The 19633-nt window shown below is 54.5% G+C and overlaps 1 protein-coding gene across 2 annotated transcripts; it reads left to right on the top strand.

The window, feature by feature from the left end:
- The first annotated feature begins 3366 nt into the window (after positions 1 to 3366).
- Positions 3367 to 11197, top strand: Dusp9 (dual specificity phosphatase 9). Of its 2 annotated transcripts, XM_070038865.1 has the most exons (5): positions 3367 to 3539; positions 4248 to 4434; positions 8613 to 9020; positions 10163 to 10618; positions 10796 to 11197. In XM_070038865.1, exons 3-5 carry the CDS (start codon positions 8648 to 8650, stop codon positions 11119 to 11121), a joined length of 1155 nt encoding a protein of 384 aa, XP_069894966.1. In that variant the 5' UTR covers positions 3367 to 3539; positions 4248 to 4434; positions 8613 to 8647; the 3' UTR covers positions 11122 to 11197. The 2 variants fall into 2 exon arrangements, with proteins under 2 accessions (XP_069894966.1, XP_069894967.1); XM_070038866.1 differs by lacking the exons at positions 3367 to 3539; positions 4248 to 4434 and adding an exon at positions 7862 to 8059.
- Positions 11198 to 19633: the final 8436 nt, after the last annotated feature.

Raw genomic sequence — 19633 nt, 5'->3', positions numbered from 1 at the left:
TCCCCCCACCCCCCTATAGCTGACAGAAATCTTCCTCAATGACCAGCTTGCGAACCCACCAAGGTGAAGATCCTTCTACCCCAAGTGGGGCCTACTGGCCTCTCCACCTTGCCCAGAGCTGGAAGTTCCCAGGGCTACTTTCAGAGTCTTTGGGGAAATACCTGAGTAGTTAGGGGAGAATTGGATCTGGGTAAGAAATGGGATGATTACTTCCCAAGGACTATTCCCAAAAAAGGAAAGGAGAAGCAAAAGAGAGAAGGGAAGGGAGAAGGAGGAAGGGAAGGGAGAAGGGGAAAGGAGAAGGGAAAAGGGAAAGGAAGGGAAGGAAAGGGAAGGGAAGGGAAGGGAAGGGTCTGGAGCTAGGGTCAAGTGCCTTGAGATTCTGAATGGAAAGGGGGTCATGGAATGGATTCAGGGTTAGGGCTCTCACTGACGAGTCACCTGACCTTGAGGTTTTTCAGGAGCAGACAGGAGCTAAGCAACTCAATCTGGTGTTCTCCAGACAGAGGTCCACTTGTGTCCTCAGTTCAGCAACAGGAAGTTACATTCATGTCTCCTTTGGAAAAGTTCTTTTTTTTCTGCCAGTCCAGGGACTTGAACTCAGGGCTTGGGCACTGTCCTGAGAATCTGTGCTCAAGGCTAGCACTCTACCACTTGAGCCACAGTGCCACTTCTGGCTTTTTCTGTGTATGTGGTACTGAGGAATCGAACCCAGGGCTTCATGCATGCTCTGCAAGCACTCTACCACTGAGCCACCTTCCCAGCCCATGGAAAGTTCTGTATTTTATTCCCAGCCCCCAAGAGGGCACGGGCTGGGCCTTGCTAGCTAAGAAAAAGTCCATGGGAATGTAGAAATAGTCCCATTTCCAGAGGCCAAGCAGACCTGTTCCTTTCTGTTTCTCGGGTGTTCTTCAGACTGCCCTAGTCCTTGGCTTTCTTCTCTTCTAGCAACGAGTGGCTCTTCTTGCCCGGAAAGCACGGTTGCTGTGAGGAGCCAGAGGTGGAACTTTAGCAGGATGGAGGCGGACAGATAGCAAACCTATCTAGAAACTCTTCTGAGTCAGTTCACTCAATCTTTGTCAGGTCTCAACCCATACGTATAACTGCCTTATGGCCTCTCAAATAGAAGAAGTATGAAGGGGGAAAGGATGTCCAAGTTAGCCTCTTTTTTTTTGTCCCTGTATCTTCATGTGTGCACAGACAAAAGAGAAGTGTCCTATTATATGACACCACTTTTTATAACATATCACTTTCTAAGAAAAGGTCCCATAACTCAGGATATCTGGCAGCACGGACTGCCAAAGAAACACAGGTACTAATTCTCATACCTATAATCCTACTTATTTGAGAAGTTGAGATCTAAAGATCAGAGTTTAAAGCCAGCCTGGACAGGAAAGTCTGTGAAACTCTTCTCTCTAATCGACCACCAAAAATCTCCTAGTGTAACTGTGGCTCAAGTGGTAGACCACTAACCTTGAGCACAAAAGCTAAGGGATAAGCTGGGCACGGGTGGCTCACATCATAATCTTAGTTACTCCAGAAGCTGAGATCTGAGGATCATGGTTTAAAGCCAGCCCAGGCAGCAAATTCTGTGAGACTCATACCTCCAATTAACCACCAGAAAAACTGGAAGTAGCCCTGTGGCTCAAAGTAGTAAAGTGCTAGTCTTGAGCAAAATCAGCTCAGGGACAAGTGCCTAGGCCCTGCGTTCAAGCCCCATAACCAACAAAAAGCGGGGGGGGGGGGGGCAGCGCCCAGACTATCCAAGCCCCAGGACCAACACAAAAATAAAAGAAAAAGAAAAAGGAATACAAATCTGGCAGCAGGAAGCCCATGTACATGTATGATGTGCTTGCTCACATGGTGCCATTTTGGCAGGGATGAACTCAAGCCCTGAACATTTTGGCTGTCTGATGCAGAAGAGAAAGCATCCAGGGGATTCAATTCATCTGGTTGACAGACTCAGGCTCTGAAGAAGATCGTGGTCCTCCACCTAGGAGAGGCTGAGTTGCTGAGGCTGAAAAGGTAAAGAGGGCAGTCAGGGCCTAAGCTTGGGTGAGTGTCGGGCAGCTCGTGTAGTGTAGCTGACTAGTCCAGGGCAGCTGGACTCTTCCCTGACTTACACATCATTTTCAGTACAGACCAGCAACCGGGCAGGGCCTTGGGTGCCAGAGACCAATCTGCCACCTTCCTGTCTTTTCCAGGGGTAATGACTCAGGGGAATTCAGCAGTGCTGCAGACGCTGGCCAGGCAGCCATGGAGCTGCTGGCATCCTTGCCCTGTCCGGCTGGACCCTGTCTTGCTCTTCCTGAACACAGATGCCAGTCCTTGATAGCCATAATCACAGGCTACTTCCCCGCATCACCCCAGGGCAGGCTTGCTCCCCAGCTCACCTATGCCTGGTCTGGGAGTTCTGGAATGACCAGCTCTCCCTTTACCTCTGAACAAAAGGCCTGGGGGCAGTGGGTATCCTGTCCCAATGCTCAGCTGAGGCTCTGCACTTCTGAGCTCAGCCAGAGCTCAATGTGGCTCATGACCCCGCCAACCAGAAGCACCCCAACCACCCCAACAACTGGAACCTCTGGCTCACTGTGCGTAGCTGTGAGGGAGTCTTCTCTGCCTCTCAGAGCTGTGTAAGGGGGAAAAAAAACGAAGGAATGCTTGGGACTTCTGGTGCAGAGGGAAATTAGTGGGGATCTGGTACCAATACCCCGTCCCCACCATCTCTCGGCCCCTCCCCCAACGTCCTGGCCCCACCCGTTCCAGGCACCGAGGCTCACAACTTATTCCTATCAGACCAAATCTGCAGACGACCGTTCAGGAGAATTTGGGGTGGGGTGGGGCCCCTCTGTGCTGTCAGTTGGACCTTGTGCGCGCTCCACTGTGGGAACAGGAGGTGGCCCTGAAAGACACGGCTGTGTCCCGTCTTGGATGGGTCCCTTCACTTCTACCAGCAGCAGGAATGCCAGTGTAGCTCTGCGGCGCAGCCCCCATCCCCCTCGCCCCAAGCCAGGCCCAGCCTAGGTCAGTCCACTCAAGGGTCCAAGCTCAAGTCCCCCCCCCCCGCTCCATGCAACAGTGCTGTTGGGGGCTGGGGGTCGCAAGGCGCGTCGAGCAGAGGCTGGCAGGTGGGGGGAAGGCGGGAGGGGGCGTGAGAGGAGGAGGGAGACGCCGCGCAGGCCGAGGCCCCTCCCCGCTCCCTCCTGGTGCGCCGCTGGCGACGTTGCCCCTCCTGGGCAGGGGGCGGAGAAGACCGCGACGGGAGGGGAGGAGGCGGCGGTGGCGGCGGCGGCGGCGGTGGCGGTGGCGGTGGCGGAGGCGGCGGCGGCGGCGGGGGCGGAGGCAGAGGCGGGATTTGGAGTTTCCCTCCGCAGCAGTAGCGACAGCGGCCGTGGCGGCCCGAAGCTCCAGGCGAGGCCGCCGCCTGGGGCTCTGCTGGCGTTTGGCAGTGACAGTGGCTCTTCCCGCTGCTTGAGCTACGGAAACTTCCCGATCACCACGCACGGAGCCCGGGCCAGAAGCTGAGCCTCCCAGCCGAGGTGAGCAGAGCACGCGGCTCCCCGGGGCTCCCACCCCACCCCCACCCTGCCTGATTGCCCCGCACCCGTGCGTTCCTCCAGCCTGCACTCCCAAAGTCCTGCCAATGTACATACCCCACCCCGGGGCCCGAAGCGCCCACCCGTGCGAGACCCTTTGGACCCCACCACCACCCCCCTCCCCGTGCGCTTTCCACGTCCCCTGCCACTTGCACCAGCTGCTCAATTGCGCTCGCACAAGCCACACAACAGGGACCCAGAGCCCTGTTCCATGCATACACAAGCAGCCCCGGACCCATCACTCACCCCTGACCCCAACTTAAGCCAACACTCGTCCCAGACCCTGCCACGCCCCAGCGCACACCTAGGCGCGCACACGTTGCCAACACATCCGTGCGATGCTATCGGAGCTCGGTGCTCCCCCACACTATGCCCCCGCCGAATCAAACTTCCCATATGTCCATAACAGACACCCCACCCACGTTCCCAGCCCAAAGCCTCTGCAGCCCACCCACTCCAACACACACACACACCCCGGTCGCCGACACTCCCGATCCCCTGGCGGACACCTCCAGCCTCCCCACCAACACTCTCACACACACAAACACCTGCTTGCTCTCCCGCTCTCCAGCATGCTGCCCCGCCCCCATCGCAAATAGCCCTAAACACCCCCCCCCACACACACACCACATCGCTGTGTCCCTCCCACAGCTCTCCTCCCTCCACCCCGAACACCTGGCACACGGGCTCTACAGGCTGCAGCATTTTGGTGGCATCCCTGCCAGGCAGCGGCTCGCCAGCCTGGGGCTCGCCAGGTGCCTCCCTAAACAGACTTCTAGACGCCCTGGGGACTGATTTGACCTCTTCTAAGAGATAAAGAAGACACTTGGGTCCCAAGGTATGGTACCTAGATGTGGTGGTAAGGGGGGCGGAGGTGGGAGCAGAGAGGGTCAGGCACCGAAATGGAAAAGTGCCAGCAACCCAACCCGGACGCGCATAGAGGGTGGTTGTAAGGGCTGGAGTCGGCTTGCACTGTTTGTGTCCTGTGTGCCTGTGCTGTGGGAAGGGCCGTGTGTGCACGTGTGCACGTGCGTGTCTGGGAGGAGTGTGTAATCGGCAGAACGAAAAGCAGAAGCAGCACCCTTCTGGACTCCCCCAGACAACAATTAGTTTCATTCATTCATGCCTTCTTTGTTAACGAGCATTTCTTCTGTGAGCGCCCGGGCGCATACCAGGCCCTGCACCGGGGGCTGGGGTGAGGCGGGCACACACCCGTTCCTGCCTTGGACGAACTCCCAGTCCCGCAAGGAGCCCGACCAGGAAAAGCAGAAAGCCATTCCCAGCGGAAAGTGGATTTGATGGCAAAGATGCTGGATTTGGCAGGAACGCGGTCTCAGGGAGTTAAGCTCCTATCCGTGTGACAGGGCCTCAACAGCCCCTATCCTGTCCCTCGACCAGGCGGGAAGCATGGATTTCAAGGGGGAAGGCGGGGCGCTGCTCTCGGGAGGCTCCCAGGACCAACCAGCACGCGCGGCGCGCGCCGGGCCTGCGGCGGGGGAGAAGGGGGGGACGATGGCTGGGACGCGAGGAGGCCTGGGACGCCCGGCGGGGGCGACAGTGGGCGCAGCTCCCACCCTGCGGCGAGTCCGGAGCACGACGCCTTGGCTCCGCCCGCTGGGGGGTGAGGGGCGGCAAACGAGGTCCCTGGCGCGCGGCTGCCTCCCCACCCCACCCCCCCCCGCCCGCCCCGAACCGTCGCGGGGCGGGGCCAGCGCCCAGAGCCGGCGCTGCAGGGGGCCCTGGGGGCGGGGGCTTGGCTGCACTGAGCCCTGCAGTGCGGAGGTGGCAACAGGTTCCCATTTGTCCTGTTGCTGGCGCTGCCGGCGCTGCAGAGACACTGAGCACTGACTTTGGAGATGAAGCACCTCGCACCCCCTCACTGCCTCACACTTTCTCCCGGTGGAGGGACAGGGGGCTAGCCAACAGGGGTGTAAAGCAAGGTACAGGGGTACACTTCAGTTGTCACCAGACTTGGAGCCTAGGCTTCCTTTCCCTTCACCATGGCAGAAGTGTCCTGCCTTGGCATCGCTGTGCACAGCCCACCTCTTGTCTCAAGGGAGCACAGATGGACACCCCAGGAGCCCAATTTCCTTCGTGTTGGTGATCCTCTTTTCGAGCACACTGAGAATAGCTCCATGACAGAGTGGCTGGGCTAGTGCCTCACAGTTCCCTGATGCTCCCAGCCTGCACCCCCATCTCTCTCTCTCTCTCTCTCTCTCTCTCTCTCTCTCTCTCTCTCTCTCTCTCTCTCTCTCTCTCTCTCTCTCTCACACACACACACACACACACACACACACACACACACACACACACACTCACACACACACACAATCTAGCCAAGCCCTGGCCCTGCTCTGCAAGGTGGCACACTGGCAGCATCTGACTGCGATTCTTGTCCACCCCAAGGTCTCACCCACAGCTATCGTGGAGTTCAGAGGCAGTCCCGAGGCTGGGTACCCATGGCCAGATGACAGCTAGTGCCTGCTTCTAACACTGGAGCTAGGGTATGAGGCTGAGGTTAGAAGAAGGTGCACACTGAGGAAGAGAAGCAGGCCAAACAGCCTGAGTTCTCTTGAGGCCACTGGAGCACACAGAAGGGAGACTATGGGCTTGTGCAGGAGTCTGGAAGCAGGGTTGGAGATGGGCAAAACCTAGGCAGGCAGCATAGGAAGAAGAAACCTTTGTGTCTTCTCCATACTGACAGTCGACTCTAATGTTAAAGTTGCACTTCTGGGTGGTTTTCCATTTTCACTCCTTAGAAAAAGATTTAGCGTGATACCATCACCATGTGCCTCTCTTTTGTCTTCACTTTAGCTACTTAGAATAGATTTCTAGAAGTAACCAAAGGTATGGCTTTTTTTTCTGTCTAGTGATTGATGCCCACTGCCAGCGTAATTTCTGAAAGGACCTAACCCATAGTGAATGTTCAAGCAGGAGGAACCTTGGGCATTCTCATTTTCAGGACATTTTACTAAAGTAGCAAGTAGGAAGTGCTACCTTGTTCTTACTGTCATCTTGATTTCTGAGTTGCCTTTCTTTCATGCCTGGGAATGAACCTTTCCCCACATAGTATTTTCCCCCCATTACATTCCTTCCTTCGTGGAGTATGCAGTCTTTTTGAGTTCTTTGCCCATTTATCTACTGGGGTCTTAACCTTTTGATTATTTTGTATGAGCTTTATCTTATCTGTTGTTTTCCTTCAACACTGTTATTTGCTTTTCTTGAGCTTAAAGCAGGGAAGAGACACATAACCAGATCTTTTTTTTTTTTTTTTTACAAACCTCCCTCTACCTCTCTTTTCATTGTCTCAGCACTTATCACCTCTGATATCTTGTTCAGTGCCTTTGCTTATTGTTGGTCTGTCCTGCCAGCGTGAGCGCACCAGGCCAGTGTGGGATCCCTGTGGCTCCATCTGTGTTTGTTGAATGAATGGTTCCCTGCTCAGAGCAGGGCAGGTAAGGGGTACATTGCTACACACAAGTCCAGAGACAGGGAGAACACTTCAAAAACGGAAGAATGTGAGCCTGTGACCTGTACAGTAGACAGAGGATTGCGCAAGGATGGAGAGAAGTCGGTGGAAACTGCTTTCCTCCAGATTGAACCATCCAAAGGGTCAAGGAAGGGGGCAAGGGGCAGAGCCAGGGAGAGTCCTGGGATTCATAATGTGAGTGAAGGAGTCCAATTTAGGGTGATCAGAGCTCCTGAGGGAGGGTGTGTAGCTGGAGGGAAGGGGTGCAGGGAAAGCCCCTATGCTGGCCTAGCCCTCTAGTCGGTCTTTGGCAGAGTTCTGAAGGGGGAGGCAGTAGAGGTTGGTTTCTAGTTGTTTTCCTCCTCTGGGATGTCTGGCATGTCGGTGGCAACCAGTGTGGTTGCTCTGTTTGGTCCGATCTACAGATGGGGCCACTGAGGTTCCGGGTGGGGACAGGCCAGGTTGAGTTGTGTGAGGCAGCTTCTGGGGCAGGGGCACTGGGCTTTTGTCCTCGCCCCTCCCCCCTGCCTTCAAGACCAGGCTGGCGCCGGCCAGGGGAGCAGCAACTGCTTCCCTGCTGGGCCCCCGACCTGCCCTTGGCCTCTGCCCCGACCCCGTCCTGCCTGGGTGGAAACCCCAGCTCAGCCTGCCACTTGCAGATCCCACTCGACTTCAATCGCTCGCACCCCGTTGGTTCGCCGGCCCCCCTGAGCCCGCCCCCCCGCCCCGCCCAGGCCCGCCCCTCGGAACGGCTACTCCACGTCCTAAGACCGAGGCTTCCTAGGTGGAAGCTGGGTCCCGCTGCCTGGAAGCAGCCGGCGCGCGAACGGCTTGGCTTCCACGTGCGTGCGAGCCCGCTCCGCCGCCCCGCCCTCTCCCCCGGCGCCTGGGCTCGGGGACTCGCGGTCCCCGGACGGTGCTCCGCTCCCTGCTGTGGCCGAAGCCGGGGCCAGGACGTCCACGCGCGAACGCCTGTCGCCGGATCGCGATCCAGGTCTCTCCTTTTGTTCTCTCCTGGGGCGCGGGGCGGGGGGGGTGGGGAGCGGGTCCCATCACCTCGGCCACCTTTTTATCCCCCAAGTCCTCCTGGGAGTGGGTGAGATTTAGGCCTTGAACCACATTTCCTCGCACTTATACATCCCAAAGTCTAACTTCGGGAGTGAGTGTCGGCAGGCCGAGTGTGAGACCTAGAAAGAGGGGTGTGAAGGAAAGTGCTTTGGGTCCCAGAGCGGCCCCCCAGGAAGAGCCTTGACGGAAGGGGCCGTTAAACACCCAGATCTCTTGGGGCGGGGGGGGGGGCTCTTGCTTTCTTAACAGGAGACCGGGAGGAGTGTCTGGCGCCCAAGTGGCTGCGCGTCGCGCCGCCGTTTTCTTGGGGCACCTCGGTAGCCCATCGTGTCGCTTGGGGCGCGAGGAGAGGAGTGGGCAGCGGTGTGTCCCGCCTTCAGGATATGAGGCTGGGTTTCCCCTCGCCGGCGCCCCGAAAGTGGCCAGCCACGGACACCCCCCTCCCCCCAGCTCACGCCACCCCTCCCCTCTCTTCGCAGTCCCCGCTGCCCGACGTGCAGAAAGCCGCGCGCCCATGGAGAGCCTGGGCCGCTCGTGCCTGTGGCTGCGCCAGGAGCTGGCGCCCCCACGGCCCAGGCTGCTGCTCCTGGACTGCCGCAGCCGGGAGCTATACGAGTCGGCGCGCATCGGCGGGGCGCTCAGCGTGGCCCTGCCCGCGCTGCTGCTGCGCCGCCTAAGGAAAGGAAGTCTGTCCGTGCGCGCGCTCCTGCCTGGGCCACCGCTGCAGCCGCCCCCACCTGCCCCGGTGCTGCTGTACGACCAGGGAGGAGGCCGTCGCCGGCGCGGAGAGGCCGAGGCCGAGGCGGATGAGTGGGAGGCCGAGTCGGTGCTGGGCACCCTCCTCCAGAAGCTGCGGGAGGAAGGCTACCTGGCCTACTACCTACAGGGTAGGTGCAGGCAGGATGGGCAGGCCTGGGGAGGTCCCTCACCTGGAGAGCAAGGCCCTGACTTGGGGGGAGGGGCGAGGGAGGGTAGTCCCAATTTATTTGCCCTTGGGCCAGCTCCATTTTATTTTGTGCAGGAGCTGTCAGGCAAAAGCCCTTCACCCTTTCTGGCCAGTTTCTGAGTGGGGGGTGGGGCGGGGATTGGCCCGGCCTGACCTAATTGTCAGTATGCTCAACAACAAAGTAGCAAGTGATTCACCACAGTCTCCCCCAGATGTGCCCTGCTTCAGGGACCAGACCACTAGAGGGGGAACCCCAGGTGCTTGGGGGTGGGAGGACAGAGAATCCTGGAGAAGCATTGCAGGCTGGAGATAGCAGAGCCCAGGAGCCCAGCCTCCTCCTCCGGCAGACAGGGCCAGGTTGGGGGAGTGAGGGGAGACAGGCTGCTTGTGGCCTTGTTGGCTCTTGGACCTTCCCAGAAGCCCAGCACTGCTGGAGCTTCCCCTGAATCTACAGAGCCAGCTCCCCCCACCTCCTGATTTGTTGTTCAACAACAAAGCTGACGGGGATGGATAATATAAAAAGCATCAGGTTTCCAACCCCAACCGAGGGGAAAAAATCAAATCTGTAGATGAAGCACGATGAAGACTTCTGGGGACACTGGAAGTCATCAAATGGAATGCTGGGGGCTCTTCCCAGCTCCCTGCTTCCTGGAACCCACCCCACTTCACCCATTCGAGCTAGCGCTTGTAGCCATACCACATGGGGAGACCCTCAGGCAGAGAACAGACATCCGAACCTTCCACCGAGGTGGAGCCCTTGCATTTGCCTCCATCTGGCACCGGGGCTCTAAAATCCTCCTGCGTGGCTCCGCTTGGGCCCAGCAACTGTGTTGGATACTCGGCCATTGGGAGGAACAACCAATGGGGCTGCGTGGGGGGGGGGGGGAAGGTGCGAGTGTCTCCAGCACAGCACACTGGTCCTCAGGACAGGTGAAGCTGCTGGCTTGTATGTGCCCTTGGGAACATATGCACCCCTATCCCCACCCCAGGTTGTAGGATCAGCTCCCTATCCCCAGCCAGGCGCTCTTGGCTGCCTAGGAGTCTAGGTTAACAAGGAATCTCCTCATCCCCCCCTCCCCATAGGTGGCTTCAGCAGGTTCCAGGCTGAGTGCCCGCACCTGTGTGAGACTAGCCTCAATGGCTGTGCTGGCTCCAGCCTGGCCCCAGTGCCCAGCCCAGTGCCTGTGATAGGACTGGGTGGTCTGTGCCTGGGCTCCGACTGTTCCGACGCAGAATCTGAGGCTGACCGTGACTCCATGAGCTGTGGCCTGGATTCAGAGGGCGCCACACCCCCTCCAACTGGGCTACTGCCATCCTTCCCAGTGCAGATCCTGCCCAACCTCTACCTGGGCAGCGCCCGGGATTCAGCCAACTTGGAGAGCCTTGCCAAGCTAGGCATCCGCTACATCCTCAATGTCACCCCAAACCTCCCTAACCTCTTTGAGAAGAACGGTGACTTTCACTACAAGCAGATCCCCATCTCAGACCACTGGAGCCAGAACTTGTCTCAGTTCTTCCCAGAGGCCATCGCGTTCATTGGTAAGTCCTCTGTGCCCTCTCCTTCCTCCCTCTCCCCTAGCCAAAGCCCCTGGGCCAGTGGCCCCCTGGCTCACAGGGTAGGGGGTGGTGCCAGGGCTCCTCCAAAAAGCCACCTGATGTCTGTCACTCATGGTGGCCCTCGGGGGGGTCTCCTCCACCTTGCCCTTCCCCACCTAGATGAGGCTTTGTCTCAGAACTGCGGGGTGCTCGTGCACTGCCTTGCGGGGGTCAGCCGCTCTGTCACGGTCACCGTGGCCTACCTCATGCAGAAGCTCCACCTGTCACTCAACGACGCCTACGACCTGGTCAAGAGGAAGAAGTCTAACATCTCCCCCAACTTCAACTTCATGGGGCAGCTGCTTGACTTCGAGCGCAGCCTGCAGCTGGAGGAGAGGCGTGCCCGGGGCCAGGGGAGTGGGGGGCAGGAGTCCACTGCCTCAGACCCACCCTCCTTCTTCACCACCCCCACCAGCGATGGGGTCTTTGAGCTGGACCCTACATAAGGTTCCGCAGGCCGAGCGGCTGGTCCCACACCCCTACACCCAGTAGGTGCTCTGACCACCCATGTGGTTGGGGAGGGGAGGGAACTCAGTCATAAGCAGGGGGAGGGGGGGAGGGAAAGCTCAATACCTCACGGGGTGGGGGGAGGGGGAGCAAGGCAGGAACAGCAGCAGAGACCTGCCCTGCACACTCGGGACAGCTGTGGGAATCCTTTTAAATGTGCCTATGGGCCAGTCCGGGGCCGCCGGCCTGACCTGCCCCGCTCTGGCGGGACCATGTTCCAGAACTTGCCTCTTCTGCGACTGTTACTTTCTTTTGGGGGGGGGGTGGGGGGGTCCCTCTTTGAACGATCCTTCTAGGTGGCTGCCTGTGCACTGGGCCCTGGGCCTCCCTGCTCTGCCCCCCTCCACAGGAACCTGCTCTCAGCCCCTTCCCTGACCCCAAACGGCCACTTCCACCAGCACAGTCACCTTTTCTGCTTTTCCAACAAGGGCTCGGAGCTCTCCGCGCGGGGCCTCCCAGCACCCGTGGGTCCAGACCCGCAATGGCTGCGCAATCTCTCTGGGTGGCTGCTTTCTGGGCAGTGCCACGGGGGAAGGCCTGGGCCTGGAAGCCAATGGGCGGGTTCCTGGCTGCACATCTGGCGCCCTGACTGTTTCTTTCCTCCTCCCCCAGATGTCTTGACAGGATCACTGGGGCTCTTTGTGACTGAGGGTGGTCAGACTGCCACCGGAGGAGATGGGGTCTCGGAGCGAGAGCGGGGGGAAGGGCAGGAATGATGAAGGCCTCAATTTTGCTGCTGCGGGTCTCACAGCCGCTGTTGGTTTGGGGGGCAGGGAAGGGGCCAAGCTACAGACACACACGGTCATTCATTCCAGTCCACACCCCTGTGGGCCGCGTGCATGTGTGCGCGTTCACGATCACACATGCACATTTGCCCACTTACACACCCGGCCTGGGGCAGGACCACACCACTCTTGAACCTGGAGGAGGGGCTGTGCTTCTTTGTTTTGTAATCCATGTCATGATTGCTTTCTTCGATTGTTCCTCCTGAATAAATGGTTTATTTAAGATACTGAACAGAGTAGTGTGCTACTTCTAGAGCTCTTTGGGGAGGGAGCCCCTGTCTGCCTTCCTGCATGGACAGAAAGGAGGAATGTTCTGGGCTGACCAGGGACTCCAGCACCACTCCACTCATGTCATCATTTCTCATCTGTGTTAGACCAACCTCCCAGCCACCCTTTCCTCCCCACCATTCAAGCCCCTACTCTGCCACACCCACCGGCGACCAGGAGCAGGACACAGCAGTGAGCGCACGTGCACCTACTTGCTCGCAGCTGACTTTCCAGCCTTGGAGGAAGACAAGGGTGAATGAGCAGGTTCCACTGGAATGCGTCCAGTGCCACACACAACAAAATCAGCCCCAAAGTTTGGCAAGTGCCCTTAAGGCATGAGGTGACTGGGACCCAAGCCCACCAGGAGGCACTCTTGGAGGGACCTGAGCAGGGTGGGAGCCCCTTGGTAGAAGGGTATCCTTCTTTTCCTTCCACCCCACAGAGTGGAGAATGGGCTGCAAAGGCCCAAAGAGGGACAAGGGAGATTCCGGGAGATTCTTGGGTTCATCTGAAGTGACCGGTGGAACCTACACCTGTCCCCCACTACGGACATCACCTGTGCCCTCACCACACCATGGCGGGAAGTCTGAGCGGGAAGCGTGGTTTCCAACAAGGAGCTGCAGTGGAAGGGAAGCTTGAGGGGGCGGGGAGTGCAGGTGACTGTGCAGCGGAGACTGTGTTATATGAGTCAGCTCCCATTGCTCCTACAATGTTGGAGATAATCAGCTTCTCGGGAGGGGGGGGCTGGTTTGGGCTCATTCTAGTTTCCAAAGTTCCACTGAGCCACTTCCCAGCCCAGTCCGTGATAGGTTGGCCACACTGCTTTGGACCCAGGGTGACACAGTCCTGTGGTGAGGCAGAGCAAACTGGCCATTTCATGACCAAAAAGGAAAAGAGAGGAAGAGCAGGGGCTAGGGTCTCCCACCTAAATACAGATTCCCTGCCTCCCCCCCATGAGGCTCCACCTTCCAGCCTTTGGGGACATCCAAGATCCAAATGACTTCTGAGCAATGCGGACCAATGGTCCAAGCAGTCCTCTCCATTCAGAAACCCTGAAAACTGGAGGAAATCTAAAACAGATTGACCAAATGGAAGAGCTGGTAAATAAACAAATAAATAAGAAAGAAAGGCCCTAAGATGATAAACTGTGCCAGCTCTTTAGTCCAGAAAAAAAGCACAGGGAGCCAGGTGTCTCCACCAGGAATGTACCCCTCCCACGCTTTGATTTTAGTCCAGTGAAATCTATTTTAGATCTCTGACCTCTAAGACTCGTAAGAGAAAGAAATTGTGTTGTTTTAAGCACTGGGACTTGTGGTGATTTGTGACAACGGCCACAGAAAGCAAATAAAATAGGTGACCTTGAAAACATACCCTCCCCCTCTGAAGAAAGAGGCAAAGATGCATGTTTATCTCGACCTTGGATTTAGGTGGAAGAAGAGTGAAAGAAAAATGTCACCTCCGGAGAATATATTGCTACGTGCTGAACGTTAGCATGATCTAGGCACAAACTAGTGGATGTTCTAGAACATGGAAAGAAAGAATGCAGACTGTTATGCAGTTAGTGGGAAGCTGAAGATTTGTCTCGAAGCTGTACTTGATTCTCCAACACAGATTTTACTTTGACTGTGACAGCCTACTATAAATAACAAAGTTTAAAACATTTAATAACATAAACTGGTTCAATCTGGCTGTGGTAGCCTATGTCTATCCTCCCAGCTACACAGGAATCATAAATAGGAGGATCACAGTCCAGGCCAACTAGAGCATAAAAGTGAGACGCTTCTAGGAACCAGTGGCTTACACCTATAATCTTAGCTACACAGGGGGCTGAGATCTGAGGATCCCAGTTTGAAGCCAACCTGGGCAGGAAAGTCCATGAGATTCTACTTCCTATTAATCACCCAAAAGCCAGAAGTTGAGCTGTGACTCAAATGGTAGAGCACCAGCCTTAAGCTAAACAAAGTTAAAGGACAGTGCCCAAGCCCTGAGTTCAAGCCATAGAACTGGCACACATAAAAATTAGAAAAATAAGCCAGGCGCCGGTGGCTCACACCTGTAATCCTAGCTACTAAGGAGGCTGAGATCTGAGGATTGCAGTTCAAAGCTAGCCTGAGCAAGGAAAGTCCATGAGACTCTTATCTCCAATAAACCACCAGAAAACCAGAAGTGGCACTGTGGCTCAAGTGGTAGAGCACTCGCCTTGAGCTGAAGAGCTGAGGGACAGCGCCCAAGCCCAGAGTTCAAGCCCCATGACCAACAAAAAAAAAAAAAAGAAAAAAGAAAAATAGCAAAACCAGAAAGGGCTAGCAGGGCTGGGAATGTGGCTTAGTGGTAGAGTGCTTGCCTAGCATGTGAAGAAGTCCTGGGTTCGATTCCTCAGGAGCACATAAACAGAAAAAGCCGGAAGTGATGTTGTGGCTCAAGTGGTAGAATGCTAGCCTTGAGCAAAAGTTTAGGGACAGTGCCCAGGCCCTGAGTTCAAGCCCCAGGACTGGCAAAAATAGGGCTGGCAGCATGGCTTGAGTGGGAGAGCATCAACCCAACAAGTATAAGTCCCTGGGTTCAAGAAACCCAGTACTATAAGTGATACAGCTCTGTCTAAAGTGCTTGCCAGGAAGTGGTGCTGTGGTTCAAGTGGTAGAGCACTAGCCTTGAGCTGAAGAGCTGAGGGACAGTGTTCAGGCCCAGAGTTCAAGCCCCACGACTGACAAAACAACAACAACAACAAAAAAAAAAACAAATAAAGTGCTTGCCTAGCATATGCAAGACTCTGTGCTCAACTCCCAGAACTGCAAACGTTCTCAATGAATGGCCCAAAGGTAGACTGGTCCTAGAGTGCCTGGCAGAAATAAGCCCAAATCTGCGGTGAAGGGGTGTTGTTTAAATCCAGGCCTCAAGGAATTCCTACAGCAAATTGTAAAATACATAATGAAAAACACAGAAAATGTCAAGAAACACAGAAACTACATGGGAAATTAGAAAGTGAACATAAAATAATTATGATTAATATGCTTAATGAAATAGAAGGAACTATTTAAAGTATTACAAAAGAACAAGAGATTATAAACTGACCAGGTAATCTTGAAAAGAGGACCACATAGACTTCTAGAAATTATGCAGTTAGGGCTGGGAAGGTGGCTCAGTGGTAGAGCACTTGCCTTGCATGCCTGAGGCCCTGGGTTCGATTCCTCAGCACCACATAAGCATAAAGAAAAAAGCCGGAAGTGGTGCTGTGGCTCAAGTGGTAGAGCGCTAGCCTTGAACTGAAGAGCTGAGGGACAGCGCTCAGGCCCAGAGTTCAGGCCCCACGACTGGACTAAAAAAAAGAAATTATGCAGATAAAGACAATTAGGATTTAGCAATCTCTCAAAAGTAAATGGCTGGGAATTTTCAAAAGTGGTGAAAGAAACTGTTGGAGAGATATGAACTATCCTGCAGCCCCTGTCCTCGAAATCTCCCTCCTAGAAATCAGATGCCCAAAGGTCAATAGGGTACATGGCTGTGCAGCTAAAACTAAACTTTCTGTCCCATCGTCCCTCGCTGGGAGCTTCCTGCCTAGCGTCTGCTTTTTCTCCCCCATACCTCAGCATTCTAATCACAGGGATTTTCAGTTCCCAGCATGATAATGCCCACATTCCTGCGGTATCTGCCTCGGGTTCTGGTCCAGTGGTGGTTTGGGGCCTTCAGTGTGCCTTAAACGTTGGCTTGTTGAAACTTAATGTGCTATGTGGGGTAAAAGGAACGGCTGTCAATAGGCCTTCAGTGAAGTGGCGGTGAGGTGACCAGGGTGGAGACGTGCTCTCAGGCTATTGGTGAGCTTGTGTGTGACCTGTGACCTTTACTGGTGTTTCTCAGATTCTGCCATCCCCACCCTGTGAGACTGGAAGGCCAGAGCAAGCTGGAGCTGGGGACTCCCCTCCCCCCAAGCCAGTCAGGCGCCAATCAAACCCCAGCAGGATAGGCTCTCTGGAGGACAGGACTTGTTCAGAACACAACTCTCTGGACATATTTCAAATTACTACATTTTCCTCCTGCTGCTAGAAGTAGATTTTTTTTTTTCTTGATGTGAACTTAATAGGGCTCCCGATGTGAATCTCATGGAAGGATGGGAGCCCCAAGGTTAAGCTTTCCCACTTGTGGGCTTTGAGCCAACAATCTCCATGCAACCTCCCTCCCCCCACCCCCACATGCTCCACACCACACCCCTCTGCTTCCCATCCTGGCTTTATGCTCTGGTCACCTGAGATCTGTGTATACCTGTGCTTCTGCAGTTGCCCCGTCACCCCAGTTCCCTGATGGATCAAAGTGGGGTGCTTGTCCGTCGGATGGTGTGATAACTTCCCGGCTCCTTCCACAACCAACCAGAAACCCAAAACTGCCCTAGGCTAGTTTTTATGGGTCACATGTGTTCTTTCTCCTACCTCAGTCAGAAGGCCTGGGTGGTGGGCCTCGCCTGCTTTGCTTCCTCTCTCAGAAACCACAGCCCTTCCCTGACTGCTGTCCACCAGCTGAAAACTACTGATTCACATATTTTGCCAAGTTTTCTAGTCCTTTATGGTGTGGGACATAATCTCTCATGGCCTTACCAGTATTAAGTAACTCTAAGCTTTGTTTAAGTTTGCACCCTAAATTTTCTAGCAAAACTATTAAGAGAGTATAAACAGAGCACAGTACTTCCAAAGTATAGTAGAGGAGACTATCAAGTAATGAAGGAAATGTCTCCAGATCCAAAAGTCAAGTAAAACAGAAATGGCAAAATAAGGAAGAAGAAGAAGAAGGAGGAGGAAGAGGAGGAGGAGGAAGAGGAGGAAGAGTAGGAGGAGGAGGGGAGGAGGAGGAGGAGGAGGAGGAGGAGAAAGAAGAGGAGGAGGAGGAGGAGGAGGAAGAGGAGGAGGAGGAGGAGGAGGAAGAGGAGGAAGAGGAGGAGGAGGAGGAGGAGGAGGAGAAGGAAGCAGCAGTATAAGTTGTCAGAAATTGATCCAAATATTGCTATGCAAAATAAAATGATTAACTCTGCTGTTAAAGACAGGATTTAAGGGACTGGGAATGTGGCTTAGTGATAGAGTGCTTGCCTAGCATACATAAAGCCCTGGGTTCGATTCCTCAGAATTGAACAGAAAAAGCCAGAAGTGGCACTATGGCTCAAGTGGTAGGGGGCTAGCCTTAAGCAAAAGCAGCTCAGGGACAGTGCCCAGGCCCTGAGTTCAAGCCCCAGGACTGGCAAAAAAAAAGGACAGGATTTTTAAAAATCCAGCTATAGCTAGGTGCTGGTAGCACATGCCTCTAATCCTAGCTACTCATGAAGCTGAGATCTGACGATGAAGCCAGCCTGGGCAGAAAACTCAGTGAGACTCTTATCTCCGATTAACCACAGAAAAGCAGATGGAGTTGTGGCTCAAGTGGTGGAGCACTAGCCTTGAGAAAAAAAACTCAGGGACAACACCCAGGCCCTGAGTTCAAGCTCCAGCACACACACACACACACACACACACACACACACACACACACACACCACCTGTAAGTTTTTCATAAGAGATCTATCTAAAGGAGGGAACAAAAGGGGCTGGGAAGGTGGCTCAGTGGTAGAGCGCTTGCCTTGCATGCTCGAGGCCCTGGGTTCGATTCCTCAGCACCACATAAGCAAACAGAAAAAAGCCAGAAGTGGCGCTGTGGCTCAAGTGGTAGAGCGCTAGCCTTGAGCTGAAGAGCTGAGGGACAGCGCCCAGGCCCAGAGTTCAGGCCCCACGACCGGACCCAAAAAAAAAAAAAAAAAAAAAAAAAGGATGGAACAAAAAAAGTTGAAAGGACAGACTTCTAGCTGGGGCCAAGTAAGAACATCAGTGAATAATTCACACCCCCACAAAGCAGCTATAAAGGTAGACACAATTGGCCATCTTTTTGCTCTGGAACTCAATTGAAGGTATGCATTAAGCTGAGGAACTGAGCTCTGGGCAAGAGCAGCAGGAATCTGTGACACTGGGTTTGGTTGTTTCCCTGATACCGCCCCCCCCCCCAGCATGCTTGTACAGACATCATGAAGGCCAGTAGCTTCTCTGTCTAGGTTTGAACCAGCTACTCACTCCATTTGAATAGTAGACAACAGTCAGCTCAGCCACATTGAAGTTATGAACATGGTATGCAAACTTCTTCCTGAGTGACCAGAGACTGGAAGGTCTTGTGCATGAAGTACACAGTATGTACCCAAGACTCCAAAGAACCCAGTGGAAAGTCATATTTTGAAAGACCCAAAACAGCCCCCTCTACCCACACACAGATTCCGCACCACCTCACACATGCCTTACCAGCTCAGGACACCAGAGCACAATTTCTCTCCAGTCTTTGACCAATCACTAAGATAGGCAGATCTATGGCTAGGAAAAGCTGGGCGCCAGTGACTCACTTCTACAATTCTAGCTACTTACAAGGCTGCAATCTGAGGATCATGCTTTAAAGCCAGCCCCAGCAGCAAAGTCTTTGAGACTCTTATCTCCACTTAACCACCCAAAAGCTGGACATGAAGCTTTGGCTCAAGTGGTAGAATGTAAGCTTTGAGCAATAGAAGCTCAGACCCTGAGTTCAAGCCCCAGAACTAGCACAATATGGCTAGGAAACTAGTCCTAATACTTTAAAACCAAATATACACTTTTATTTTTATTTATTTTGTTTCTGCCAGTCATGAGGTTTGAACTCAAGGCCTATGCATGGTACCTTACCTTTTTTTTTTTTTTTTTTGGTCAGTCGTGGGGCCTGAACTCTGGGCCTGGGCACTGTCCATCAGCTCTTCAGCTCAAGGCTAGCACTCTACCACTTGAACCACAGCGCCACTTCTGGCTTTTTTCTGTTCATGTGGTGCTAAGAAATCAAACCCAGGGCCTCATGCATGGGAGGCAAGCACTCACCTTCCCAGCCTGATACCTTACTTTTTGTACTCAAGGTTAGTGCTCTACCAGTTGAGCCACAGAGTTCCATTTCTGGCTTTTTGATGGTTAACTAGAAATAAGAACCTTTCTTTTCTGCCTGGGCTAAATTCAGACTGTGATCCTCAGATCTCAACCCCCTGAGTAACTAGGATCAAAGGCATGAACCACTGCATAGCTTCAGAATATACATTTTTAACTTGTAAAAAAAAAAACTTAGGGGCTGGGAAGGTGGCTCAGTGGTAGAGCGCTTGCCTTGCATGCATGAGGCCCTGGGTTCGATTCCTCAGCACCACATAAGAAAAAAGAAAAAAGCTGGAAGTGGTGCTGTGGCTCAAGTGGTAGAGTGCTAGCCTTGAGCTGAAGAGCTGAGGGACAGCGTCCAGGCCCAGAGTTCAGGCCCCACAACCAGACCAAAAAAAAAAAACTTAGCCAAGACATTGGTAACTGCACCCTGTAAGGGGAGGGATTTCACAGATTCA

This window comes from Dipodomys merriami, unplaced genomic scaffold, assembly GCF_024711535.1.
Source record: "Dipodomys merriami isolate MVZ:Mamm:240054 unplaced genomic scaffold, mDipMer1.0.p SCAF_3, whole genome shotgun sequence".
NCBI classification, from domain to species: domain Eukaryota; kingdom Metazoa; phylum Chordata; class Mammalia; order Rodentia; family Heteromyidae; genus Dipodomys; species Dipodomys merriami.
This window is presented reverse-complemented; position numbering and strand designations above follow the sequence as displayed.